General features: G+C 46.8%; 1 protein-coding gene across 2 annotated transcripts in view; it reads right to left on the minus strand.

Annotated features, from left to right (window-relative positions):
* Positions 1-12,540, minus strand: part of LOC116990216 — a 69,928-nt gene extending 57,388 nt beyond the window's left edge. The window contains exons 1-2 of one of the 2 annotated variants that reach the window (XM_033047761.1): positions 12,151-12,540; positions 6,791-7,096 (exon numbers count right to left, since the gene is read on the minus strand). In XM_033047761.1, the coding sequence (XP_032903652.1) occupies positions 6,791-7,096; positions 12,151-12,214 (370 nt within the window). In that variant the 5' untranslated portion in view covers positions 12,215-12,540. The remainder of the gene's footprint in view (positions 1-6,790; positions 7,097-12,150) is intronic. The other variant, XM_033047760.1, reaches the window with a different exon arrangement.
* Between the last annotated feature and the right edge of the window lie 864 nt (positions 12,541-13,404).

The raw sequence follows: 13,404 nt of genomic DNA on the forward strand, positions 1-13,404 counted from the left end.
GTAGAGGGCTGCGTCATCCACACCAAGGTTCTCCTGGTATGCAAACTGTAGTGGGTCGAGTGCGTGCTGGACTTGTGGTCTCAGGAGACGAATGAGTAGCCGCTCCATTGTTTTCATGATATGGGATGTAAGGGCCACCGGTCTGTAGTCGTTGATCTCGGTCGGCCGCCCTGCTTTGGGAACCGGCACGAGACATGATGTTTTCCACAGACCTGGTACCCTCCCTGACTGGGGACTCAGGTTGAAAATGGTCTGGAGAGGCTCCACCAGCTGAGCCGCACAGTCTTTTAGTAGCCTGGGACATACACCATCAGGGCCAGCTGCTTTACCAGGGCGCAACCTCCTCAGCTCAGCTCTCACCTCGTCCTCCATGAAGAACAGTTGAGGAGATGCCGGCATAGGAGGTGCTGCAGCTGTGGTGTTGGGGGGGCTGCCTCGTGGAGGTGATGGTGGGGGAGAGGCTGCACCTGTGGAGGTGGGAGGGGATACCAGATCAAACCTGTTATAGAACCGGTTAAACTCATTGGCCTTGTCCACGTTTCCTGACGGCTGGCTTCTCTTCTCCTTGAAGCCAGTGATGGTCTTCATTCCTCTCCACAGCACTTTAATGCTGTTGTGCTGCAATTTCCTCTCCAGCTTCCTTGTGCCTGCTTCAAGCTCCTTTTCAGGTCATGCTGTACCCTCTTGATCTTTTCCCGCTCACCAACCTTGAAAGCCTCCTTTTTCTCGTTTAGGAGGCTCTTGATGTTGCTTGTAATGCAAGGTTTGTTGTTGGGAAAGCAACAAACAGTTCTTACTGGCACAACAACATCCCAGCAGAAGTTGATGTAGTCTGTTGTGTATTCTGCCGATGTCCATACTGCTGATGAATTCCTGTGGCTCCATCAGTACGTCCCAGTCTGTGCATTGAAAGCAGGCCCTCAGAGATCCCTTGTCATCCTCCTGTGCTCCATGGAATAGACACCCAGCCTACTCAACCTCTCCCTGTAGCTCACACCCTCTAGTCCTGGCAACATCCTTGTAAATCTTTTCTGAACCCTTGGAAGCTTGACAATATCTTTCCTATAACATGAGAGAGAGTGCAGAGGAGATTTACTAGAATGTTGCCTGGGTTTCAACAACTAAGTTACAGAGATAGGTTGAATAAGTTAGGTCTTTATTCTCTGGAGCGCTGAAGGTTAAGGGGGGACTTGATAGAGGTCTTTAAAATGATGAGATGGATAGACAGAGTTGACGTGGACAAGCTTTTCCCTTTGAGAATAGGGAAGATTCAAACAAGAGGACATGACTTCAGAATTAAGGGACAGAAGTTTAGGGGTAACATGAGGGGGAACTTCTTTACTCAGAGAGTGGTAGCGGTGTGGAATGAGCTCCCAGTGGAAGTGGTGGAGGCAGGTTCGTTGGTATCATTTAAAAATAAATTGGATAGGCATATGGATGAGAAGGGAATGGAGGGTTATGGTATGAGTGCAGGCAGGTGGGACTAAGGGAAAAAAAAAAAAGTTGTTCGGCACGGACTTGTAGGGCCGAGATGGCCTGTTTCCGTGCTGTAATTGTTATATGTTATATGATGCCCAGAACTGAACATAATATTCTAAACGCGGTCTCACCAGGGTCTTACACAACTGCAACATGAGCTCCCAGCTTCTATACTCAATACTGACTGATGAAGGCCAAAGTGCCAAAAGTCTTTTTGAGCACCTTATCTACCTGCGACTTGACCTTCAAGGAACCATGCACCTTTACTCCCAGATCCCTCTACTCTACAACACTGCCCAGAGGCCTACCATTCACTGTGTAGGTGCTGCCCTTGTTCGACATCCCAAAATGCAATAACTCACACTTCTCCGTAATCAATTCCATCAACCATTCCTCCGCCCACCTGGCCAATCGATCCAGATCCTGCTGCAATTGTTCACAGCCATCTTCATTATCTGCAAAACCACTAACTTTTGTATCATCAGCAAACTTGCTAATCGTGCCCTGCATGTTCTCATCCAAATCATTGATGTAGAATAAGATGACAAACAGTAACAGGCCCAGCACCGAACCTTGAGGCACACCACTGTGCCTCAGGCATCCAGTCTGAGAAACAACCTTCCACCATCACCCTCTGCTTCCTTCCATGGAGCCAATTTGCAATCCATTCAGCTATCTCTCCTTGGATCCCATGCGATCTAACATTCCAGAGCAGCCTACCATGCAAAACCTTGTCGATCTCCATGTACACAACATCTACACCTCTGCCCTCAACCTTTTTGGTCACGTCTTCAAAAAAATCAATCAGATTTGTGATTCACGATGTTTAATGCCTGTTTATCCTATCCCTCAGAATATTCTCCAGTAACTTACCAAGTTCCCAACATTTTCCCTGCAGCCCTTCTTGAATAGAGGTACAACATTTGCCACCCTCCAGTCTACCGGCACCTCTCCTGTATTTAAGGACGACTCGTAAATTTCAACCAGTGCTCCCGCAATTTCCTTTCTAGTTTCACACAATGTCCTTGAATATATTAGATCAGGCCCTGGAGATTTGTCTCAAACACGTCAGTAAACCCTGACTGCTCCAATTTCCTCCGTCCTACTGTCTTTAATACTCATTTAGGACCTTGCCCATCTTTGATTCCTGAGAGGTCCCACTCTTTACCTACCTCTTTCCCCCCATATGTATTTATTAAATCTTTTGGGAATGTCCTTAATGCTACCCACTAGAACCATCTCCTGGCCCCTTTTTGCCCTTCCAAATTCCTTTTTTTGCCCTTCTGAATTCCTTACTCCTTAGTTCCCGAAACTCCTCCAGGAATGCACTTGATCCCAACAGCCGAAACCTGTCCTATGCATCCTTCTTGTTGTTGACTAACGTCTCAATTTCTCTCCTCAGCCAAGCTTTCTTACGTTTGCCTGCTTTGCCCTTCACTCTAATGGGGAATGTACGCATCCTGAGCTTTCTTCAGTACACTTTTAAAAACATCCCACTTGGCCGATGTTCCTTTCCCCTCTAATAAACTGCTCAAGTCAACTTGAGCGAGACCTTCTCTCATACCCGCAAAGTTGGCCTTGCCCCAGTTGAGCATTTTAACACGTGGACCCTCTCCGTCCCTATCTATAACTATCTTAAACCTAATCAAACTGTGGACACTGGTCCCAAAAGGCTCCTCCTCACACACTTCATTAACTTGCCCGTCCCAATTTCTCAATACTAGATCCAGCGTTGCCCTCTCACGTGTGGGGGCCTCTACATACTGCTTAAGAAAATTCTTCTGAACACTTTTGAGCAATTGCACCCCATATGAACCCTTCACGCTATGATTTTCCCAGTCCATATTGAGAAAGTTAAACTCCTCTGCTACAACAACCTTATTTGACCAGCAGCTGTCTGTAATCTCCTGGCACATTTGTTCTTCTAATTCCCGTTGACTGTTCGGGGGTCTGTAGTACACCCCCCAACAAGGTGATCATCACTTTCTTGTTCCTCAGCTCCACCCATGTAGCCTCACTAGACGAACCGTCTGTAATATCACCTCTGAACACAGCTGTGACATCCTTCTTAGCCAACAATGCAACCCCTCCCCCCCTCCTCTTTTCCCCTCACCCCTGTCTCTCCTGAAGCTCCTGTACCCCGGAATATTGAGCTGCCAGTCCTGCCCCTCCCTTAACCAGGTTTCAGTCATGGCTACAATGTCCCAGTCGCTCGTACCCATACATGCTGTAAACTCTTCTGCCTTACCCGTCAGGCCCCTTGCACTAAAATTCCTGCAGTTTAAACCAACCCTCCTTCCTCGCTCTCCGCCTTTCACCTGCCTATTCTGTCCACTAACCTTTCCCACAACACCCTCCATACCAACTTTTAGCCTCTCAGGTGCCTCTGTCCAATTTAGTTGAACCCTCCCGTGTAGCATTGGCAAACCTTCCCGCAAGGATGTTGGTCGCCCTCCAGTTTAGGCAGCTGAAAGGAAGAGAGTGAGGAAGGACCCCTTTATACAGATCACCCCAGCCCCAGAAGAGATTGCAATTATCCAGAAATCTGAACCCTTGCCCCCTGCACCAACTCCTCAGCCACACATTAATTTCCCCCATCTTCCTATTCTTACATTCACGAGGTACTGGAATAAATTATGACATCACTACCCTGCAGGTCCTGCTTTTCAGTCTTCCACCCAATTCCATAAATCCTTGTTGCAGAACCTCCTTCCTCTTCCCACCTACATCATTTGTGCCAACATGCACAACAACCTCCGGCTGCTCCCCATCACTCTTGAGGATGTCGTGCAGCCGCTCTGAGACGTCCTGGACCATGGCACCAGGGAGGCAACACACTATCCCGGAGCCTCGCCTGCTGCCGCAGAATCTCTGTCCGCATCTCTGACGATGGAGTCTCCCACCACTATGGCTCTGCCTGACGTCACTCTTCCCTGTTGAGCCTTGGCACCAGGATTGGAATCACAGCCCTGGCTACCACGCAATCTTGCCATGTCATCTGCCCCAAGAGGGTGTATTTGTTTTCAGTAGGTCCAGCCACCGGGGTCTCCTGCACTCCATGTTTACTCCTCTTTCTCATAGTCACCCACCTTCGCAATACCCGTCTCCTTGGTGTGACAACCTCACTGTCGGTCTTGTTCAGGAAACTCATTTTCCTGGATGGATCGGAGGTCATCCAACTGCTGCTCCAGTTCCACAACATGTTCATTCAGGAGCTGCACCCAGACACAATTTATGCAGGTGTAGTTTCCAGGAGCACCTGCAGTGTCCCTGACTTCCCACATGCTGTAGGAAGTACGCTGCACCAACTTACCTGCCATTTCTTCAGTGTACCCTCCTCACCAAAGACTCTCGAGCCAAAGACTCACACTTTACTCACCACGGCACTAAGACTCTCGAGCCAAAGACTCACACTTTACTCACTAAGGCACTTCACCTCAACAAGGCCGCTCCGCAACACCTGCGCATCTTTGTCTGTTACCTAATCAACTACTTTAGTGATAATTTATCAATGACTCTACCCTGGGCCTTTGGCGTTCTTTTTCAATCTTCTTTCCCTCTGACTCACCTACTTCCGGCCACACGCCCTCGCTGCTTCTGGCTGCTGCTTCCCACCGACCTTCATGACAAGGTCCCTCTGGTACAGGTCACTTTTACACCCAGAGGTGATACCAATGGTCTAAGAATCTGAATCACAGTCCCTTACACGAACTCCTCAGTCACACATTCACCTCTCCATTCCTACCCTCACTAGGACAATCCAGAGATCACTACTCTAAAGATCCTGTTAGTTCACCTTCTGCCTAATTCCCCGTGTCCACTCCAATTGCAGGACCTCATTCATTTTCCTACCCATGTCATTTGTACCAATGTGCACACAGACTTCCAGCTGTTCACCCCCACGCTTGAAAATGTTTTGGAGACACCGTGGGCCCTGTCATAGAAACATAGACAATAGGTGCAGGAGTAGGTCATTCGGCCCTTTGAGCCTGCACCGCCATTCAATATGATCATGGCTGCTCATCCAACTCAGTATCCCGTACCTGCCTTCTCTCCATACCCCTTGATCCCTTTAGCCACAAGGGCCTCATCTAACTCCCCCTTAAATATAGCCAATGAACTGGCCTCAACTACCTTCTGTGGCAGAGAATTCCAGAGATTCACCACTCTCTGTGTGAAAAATGTTTTTCTCATCTCGGTCCGAGGGGAGTAACAACAGTAAGGGAATAACATTACATCCTGGAGTCTCATTTGCTGCTATAGAATCTCATGCCTCTCCCCCTCACTAACGGATCTCCTATCAAGATTGCTCTGCCTTGCGTCACCCTTCCCGCTGTCCTTCAGAGTCAAGCCCAACGCCTCAGACCCGACTGCTGCTGATCCTTCCCACTCCCCGTCAGCAGTTTCCAAAGAGATGTGCCTATTGTCAGGGGTAATTGAAAAGGATTTGCGTATAGGAGCAGGGAGGTTCTACTGCAGTTGTACAGGGTCTTGGTGAGACCACACCTGGAGTATTGCGTACAGTTTTGGTCTCCTAATCTGAGGAAAGACATTCTTGCCACAGAGAAGATTCACCAGACTGATTCCTGGGATGTCAGGACTTTCATATGAAGAAAGACTGGATAGACTCGGTTTGTACTCGCTAGAATTTAGAAGATTAGGGGGGGATCTTATAGATACTTACAAAATTTTTAAGGGGTTGGACAGGCTAGATGCAGGAAGATTGTTCCCGATGTTGGGGAAGTCCAGAACAAGGGGTCACAGTTTAAGGATAAGGGGGAAATCTTTTAGGACCGAGATGAGGAAAACATTTTTCACACAGAGTGGTGAATCTCTGGAATTCTCTGCCACAGAAGGTAGTTAAGGCCAGTTCATTGGCTATATTTAAGAGGTAGTTAGATGTGGCCCTTGTGGCTAAAGGGATCAGGGGGTATGGAGAGAAGGCAGGTACAGATACCAAGTTGGATGATCAGCCATGATCATATTGAATGGCGGTGCAGGCTCGAAGGGCCGAATGGCCTACTCCTGCACCTATTTTCTATGTTTCCATGTAATGGCCACAGAGGAATCCAGCACTCTCTACCTACTCCCTTTCCTGGTGATCATCCATCTACTTTCTGCCCGAACCCTAGGCGTGACCTCAATGTAACCTCTATCTATGACCTCAGTTAGCTTTCACTGGATTTTATGGCCATTTCAGATATTCAAGCATCTGAGATTCTTTTCCAATTTTCACCAACTGCAGGATCTGCCACGTTTATGTGCAATGGATCATTCATTAACATCATCACAAACAAGTGAAACTACTCACCAAAGAGGTACAACTGTATGATTTTCACCACTTGGTCATTGATTGTGAGTCTGTATTCTCCTTGGTCTTCGAGTCCTAATCCTTTTACCATTAAAGAGGCATTAGAAGGAGTATACTGTAATCGGGACTTGAAATGATCACTTGGTTCCACCAACTCCACACCTCGGATATGATGCAAAATGGTGATAGCACTTCTGCGGGCAGGGATGAACTCCCAAATAATGTCCTTCTTGCTGTGGTCAACTTTAATTTTGGGATCCAGTAAAACTGATGAACCCGGAATTCCATACACTTCTTCCCTATTGACTGAAAGGAAAACGTAAATATTTAGCGGTGATACATTGAAATGCAGCATCAAGTGAGAAAAACTAGCAACCCAGTACTAATTACATGATCAAATGTATTTCATCCACCAACCTGTCCTGGAGACCATCCTCACTGTTTACAAACACAGGTAGGTTACCCATTACTGAAGAGCCTGACATTTTCAAAACAATGCTTACACTAGTGGGCTAGATTCTCCCGCATATTCCTGCCACGAGTTGACCTTGGGTCAAAGTGTAACATGAACTGTGGGCACCAGGCATATTCCCAACTGATACATGGTCACCGAACTTCCCAGGGATGTATGTTAGTGCCCACCCTCTCGTCCCACAAAGACCCGCCACAATGTGTTTTGCATCTTCTACCTCGTGTATCCCATCACGCTGCACCTGCCCATTCGCTCATGCAGTTCAGGTTTAATCAAGGAGGCTCACCCTCCCACCCAGCTTTGTGTCACCTGCAAAATTTGAAATGTCACATTTAATTCTCATGGCACCTCACGAGACTCTGACCCCACTCTCGGGAGCAAGCAGACTCGGACCCACACATGATCGCAGTCCCATTAAACCGGTAAGCTGTGGAGAGGAGGCTGGAGGTGGACTTGGTCCAACTGTGGGATGAGTTTAGTTATTTTCTTGTGTAGGAAAGAACTGCAGATGCTGGTTTAAACCATAGACACAAAATCCTGGAGTAACTCAGCTGGACAGGCAGCATCTCTGGATAGGAATGGGTGACGCTGTGGGTAGAGACCCTTCTTCAGATTGAGTCTGAAGAAGGGTCTTAACCCGAAACATCACCTATTCCTCTATCCAAAAGAACTGCAGATGCCGGTTTAAACCGAAGATAGACCCCAAAAGCTGGAGTAACTCAGCAGTCTGGAGAAAAGGAATGGATGACATTTCAGGTCGAGACCCTTTAGACTGAGAGTCAGGGGAAAGGAAAAGATATATGGACGGTGATATAGACAGATACAGAACAAATGAATGAAAGATATGCAAAAACAATCATGATAAAGGAAACAGGCCATTGTTAGCTGTGGGTTAGGTGAAAACAAGTTAGAATGAGAATCAGCCCGTGAGGGGTCTACCTGATCTCCCGGTTGCCATACACTTTAAATCCTATTCCCACACTGACCTCCCTATCCTGGGCCTGCATTGTCAGAGTTATGGGGCTGTCCCACTTAGGAGACTGGAACGGAAACCTCTGGAGACTTTGGGCCCCACCCAAGGTTTCCGTGCGGTTCCCGGAGGTTTTTGTCAGTCTCCCTAATAGTCGAAAGTGGTTTCCACTTCTTCTATGTTCCGGCGATTATTTCAAAAACTACAAAACCGGCCGCGACTAAAAATAGGTTGCCGTTTTAAAAATCGGTAATTTTTTAGTTGAAGCCGGTTGCGATGCTAGTTGCCGGAGGTTGCCGGTGGTTGTCGGAGGTTGTCGGAGGTTCAACCGGGAACCACCGGGAACCGCACGGAAACCTTGGTAAGACCTCCCTGGTGAGAAAAGGGTTAAATATTAACATAAGCATGTGAAATTGGTCACACCTGGCCATGCTCGGAAAATGGAAAATGTAACGTTTGATGTGGTTGTTTACCGTTTGATAAAAGATTGTTGAAGTTTGTTGTTCTTGGTGCCTAGACTTGTTTGTGTTTTGTCTGAAGTCATGTAATTTTGAAATGTTAAATCTATGAAGCCTGTTTAAAAATGTTTTGATAATAATTTGGTTGATCACTTTTTGTAAACTTTGAACAATGAAGAATAATTGTTTATTCAAACCAACATTGTTGTCTAGGAACCATTTTTTTTCAATAGCAGCAGAACATCTCATCTCTTTAAAAGTCTCAAAAATCATGAATAATGTTTACGGATTATTGAGAAGCACACCAGATAAGGGAGGGAATTCTCAGCCTCTCACATGTGCTACAATGTGTGATAAAAAGCACAACGCCACGAGTGCTCTGCATTTGCAAGGGGATTTTATTACACCTATTGATGAATCAGTAATTAAACAAGCAGCACACTAGATGGTTTCCACATCTCTTAAAAGGCACTGAAATCTCCAACATACAAGGGCATTGTCACACATCTTGGGAAACTCAACACCACAACAAGTAAAAGGAAGTGAATTGCTAAAAGGGGTTCATCAAACATTGAAATAATGCTGTAAGTAAAAGCAAAAGAGCTCTTCTCTGTGATAACCTCAAATTAAGCTGTGCAATAGAACGCTTGCATAATGAAAAAATATTAACAGACCACATGATGTTATCTACAAATAAATGTTCTTACATTTTTCTAAGATGAGCACAGTTTTTGGATAAAACAACTGCAAATAAGTCTTTCTGACAAATTAGAAGAGAAGGTCACTTCATCTGGAATTAAACAGAATTAGCTTGATTTCAATTGTCTTCACATAAAACTTTTCTTTCCTTCACTGCGGTCTCCTCCTGCAGTGCTTCACCACAGCTTGGGCAGTGATGCTGACTTTGTTCCTCAAATACCTTTGTTCTGCCATGGCACACTACCCAGGGCTGAGTTGTAGTAAGAGCAGAGATGTTCTCTCTGCTCTTTGCCACTCCTTGAACCGGTGTTACCTGGCAATCCCTGCAATGGTACCATAGGTGCGGCATTAACTCTTGCCCTCCAAGTACCTGGTGTTATGTTTCCAGTGCGGACGTCAAAGAAGTCACCCTCCTCCATGGTTGGAGATGATGCTGCTGCTGCACATCTGACACGGATCAGGTTGTGGAGGACACATGCTGCAAACACAATCGTCTCAACATTCTTGGGCTCCTGCTCCATCACATACAGCAAGCAACAAAATCTGCTTGAGAGGATTCCAAATGCGTTTTCAACGACCCTCCTTGCCTTAGAAAGCCTATAATTAAAGATCCTCTGATCCCTAGTCAAATTCCTGTGTGGATATGGCTTCATCATCCACGGCCTGAGTGCAAAGGCATCATCACCAACCATACTGTAGAATATGTCCAGGTTGGCTTCTCCTGGCAGAGGTTCGGGATCAGGCATGCCTGCTGTTCCATTTTCCATTGACTGCCCAAGGGGGCTCTCTCTCCAGATCCTGGCATCTGCTACACTGCCAGGTGTGCCCACATCCACATACAGGAATTTGTAGTCCGCGTCCACCACGGCTGGCAGTACATTGGAGTGAAAATTCTTATAATTGTAATACTTTGAACCTCCCTTGGGTGGACACCGGATTGCTACATGTTTGCCATTCACTGCCCCACATGTATGTTTAAAATTCCACCGTTTATCAAAGCCATGCGCCACTCTCTTCCAATCATTTGGTGTTCTGGGGCAGTCGATCACATTATCTCCATATACGTCAATGATTGCCTCACAGGTCTCTCGTACAATTTTACTGATGGTGTTGTGGGCTACAAGAAAGTTGTAGCTGAGGCTCTTGTAAGAGTCCCCTGATGCCAAATAGCGGAGTGTGATGGCCAGGCGCAGTCCTGGTTCCAGTGGCTTCCTCATATAGGTCTCCTTTTTTTTCAGCAGGGGACCCACAGTTTCCTTCAGCTCATTAAATAGCTCAGGTGTGATTCAGAGAAAGTTTTTAAATGCTGCCAAATCCTCCTCTTGCAGCACTTTCATTAAGCTATCGTATTGGCCAAGCCTTAACCTTCTTTACAAGAAGGGCTTCACCCACTGACACCTCTTCTTCTGCTTCCTCTTCACCCTTGTGCTTTCCCTTCTGCCTTTCTTGAAAGGCTGATGAAGCACAAGGACTACTGCTAACATCAGTAGATGGACTTTTAGTAAAATCCACCTAACTATTTGATTCCCTGCTCTCATGGTTCTAAATGATTTAAACACAAACCTGGGAGGCTTTTCCAAACTCTGCAATTATGATTGAGCATGGCCAGGTGTGACCAATTTCACATGCTTATGTTAATATTTAACCCTTTTCTCACCAGGGAGGTCTTACCAAGGTTTATGTGCGGTTCCCGGTTGAACCTCCGGCAACCTCCGGCAACCTCCGGCAACCTCCGGCAACCTCCGGCAACCTCCGGCAACCTCCGGCAACCTCCGGCAACCTCCGGCAACTAGCATCGCAACCGGCTTCGACTAAAAAATTACCGATTTTTAAAACGGCAACCTATTTTTAGTCGCGGCCGATTTTGTAGTTTTTGAAATAATCGCCGGAACATAGAAGAAGTGGAAACCACTTTCGACTATTAGGGAGACTGACAAAAACCTCCGGGAACCTCACGGAAACCTTGGGTGGGGCCCAAAGTCTCCAGAGGTTTCCGTTCCAGTCTCCTAAGTGGGACAGCCCCATAAGGCCAAACACAAATTGGAGGAACAGCACCTCATATTTGGCTTGGATAGTGGCATAAATATTGATTTCGCAAACTTCAAGTAACCCTTGCATCCGCTCTCTCTTCTCCCTCCCCCACCCAAGTGGTTGTACTAATTTAACTCTCGCCCTGCCGAGTCCCATTGTCTGCATCTCGTTTTCACCTCGCCTTTCCTTTATCATCGTTACTTTTTTTGCATCTCTGTAATTAATTTGTTCTATATCACCGTCTATATCTCTCGTTTCCCTTTCCCCTAACTCTGTCTGAAGAAGGGTCTCGACACGATACGCCATATATTCCTTTTGCTCGAGCATATTCCTTTTTGCTAGAGATGCCGCCTGTCCCGCCGAGTTACTCCAGCAATTTGTGGCTGTCTCCAGTTATTTTATTACTCTTTAAAATATACGTTATTCATATACATTGTCGTCCCTCACTGCAACAAGCTCATTGTCAACATTGACTGCAAGTTGAGACAGTCGGTTTCTAGTTATTTCCACAACATTGTGTTGTACATACGAGTTGCATCAGACCCTGGGGCCGGAGAGGAACACGCCACTCCCCGCTCCTGTGCCTCACGCCACCGTAAACAGTGGAACCTCTTCAGTCCCACCGTCACTAATCTGCCGACTCCCACACCGTCAAGACGTTGACAGTAAAACGTCGAAAACTACAATGGAAACGCGGCGACAATAAATCCATCTTCTTCCAGCTTCCTACCTTTTGCATCGAACAGAGACGGCAGCAGCAGCAGCAGCAGGAGCAGGAGAAAGTGGAGCAGCATGCTCTTCGGGCGCTGGAAGTGAAACAGAGAGTGCTGGAAAAAGCCCGCAAGTCGGGCAAGGTTTGCGGCAAAGATCTTGGAGTAAATCTTTGGTTTGGGGTCAGGACCTTCTTCAAAGAGCAGGAAACTCACCACCAACGGGACTGACTCGCCACAGCTGTACAGAAAAGAACGCTGTTTGTCGCATCCTTTAAGTCTTTCTTATTCAGTAGAAACAGACAATTGCAACCAGCATATACATACAAAGTTTTACAGAATTCATCTAGATCGAGGAAACTCCTCCTCGCCGCTTTCCAATGAATATTACCATCGGCGATCACGTGGGTTAAACACAGCTTTACATTGGTTGGGTGAGAATCATTTGCTGGAAATCCCCAGCTAGTAACAAATGTCACATTTCCGATAGTTTACTGAAGAATGGTCTCGACCCGAAATGTCACCTATTCCGTTTCTCTAGCGGTGCTGCCTGACCCGCTGAGTTACTTAAGCACTTTGTGTCAACCAGCATCTGCAGTTCCTTCCTACACGCCTCCAATTTAATAATAATAATAATATATTTTATTGTCATTGCACATAAGTGCAACGAGATTTGGGTATGCAGCTTCCATCCGACATCATAACTTAAGTAACTACTAAAATTTAGGTTTAGATACCCCGAGAACCCAGTTTGCACAAAGAACATTACAACAGTAAAATAATCAAAACAGACTAAAGTGCAGATGTGTGTGTACGACGTGACCATCCGAGGGAGACAGTCCGTGGGAGTGGGGGTGGGGGGCACTCAGCAGGGCCGGTTCAGAGCCGCTATAGCTCTGGGAAAGAAGCTGTTCCTGAGTCTAGAGGTGTGGGCGTAGAAGGCCTTGTAACGTCTGCCGGAGGGAAGTACTTCGAACAGTCCATTATAAGGGTGTGAGGAGTCTTTATGGATGCTGACGGCCTTCCTGAGGCACCGTGTGTGGTAGATGCCCTCCAAGGCTGGTAGCTGTGTCCCAATGATCCTCTGCGCTCTGTGGACGACGCGCTGAAGAGCTCTCCTCTCTGCCTCCGTGCAGCTGAGATACCACACAGAGATGCCATACACAGAGATGCCATACGATAGTATGCTCTCTGCCGTGCAGCGGTAGAAGGTTGTCAGCAGCTGTTGGGGCAGACCAGTCTTTTTCAGTGTTCTCAGGAAGAACAGTCGTTGC

This window comes from Amblyraja radiata, chromosome 30, assembly GCF_010909765.2.
Source record: "Amblyraja radiata isolate CabotCenter1 chromosome 30, sAmbRad1.1.pri, whole genome shotgun sequence".
Taxonomy (NCBI): Eukaryota; Metazoa; Chordata; class Chondrichthyes; order Rajiformes; family Rajidae; genus Amblyraja; species Amblyraja radiata.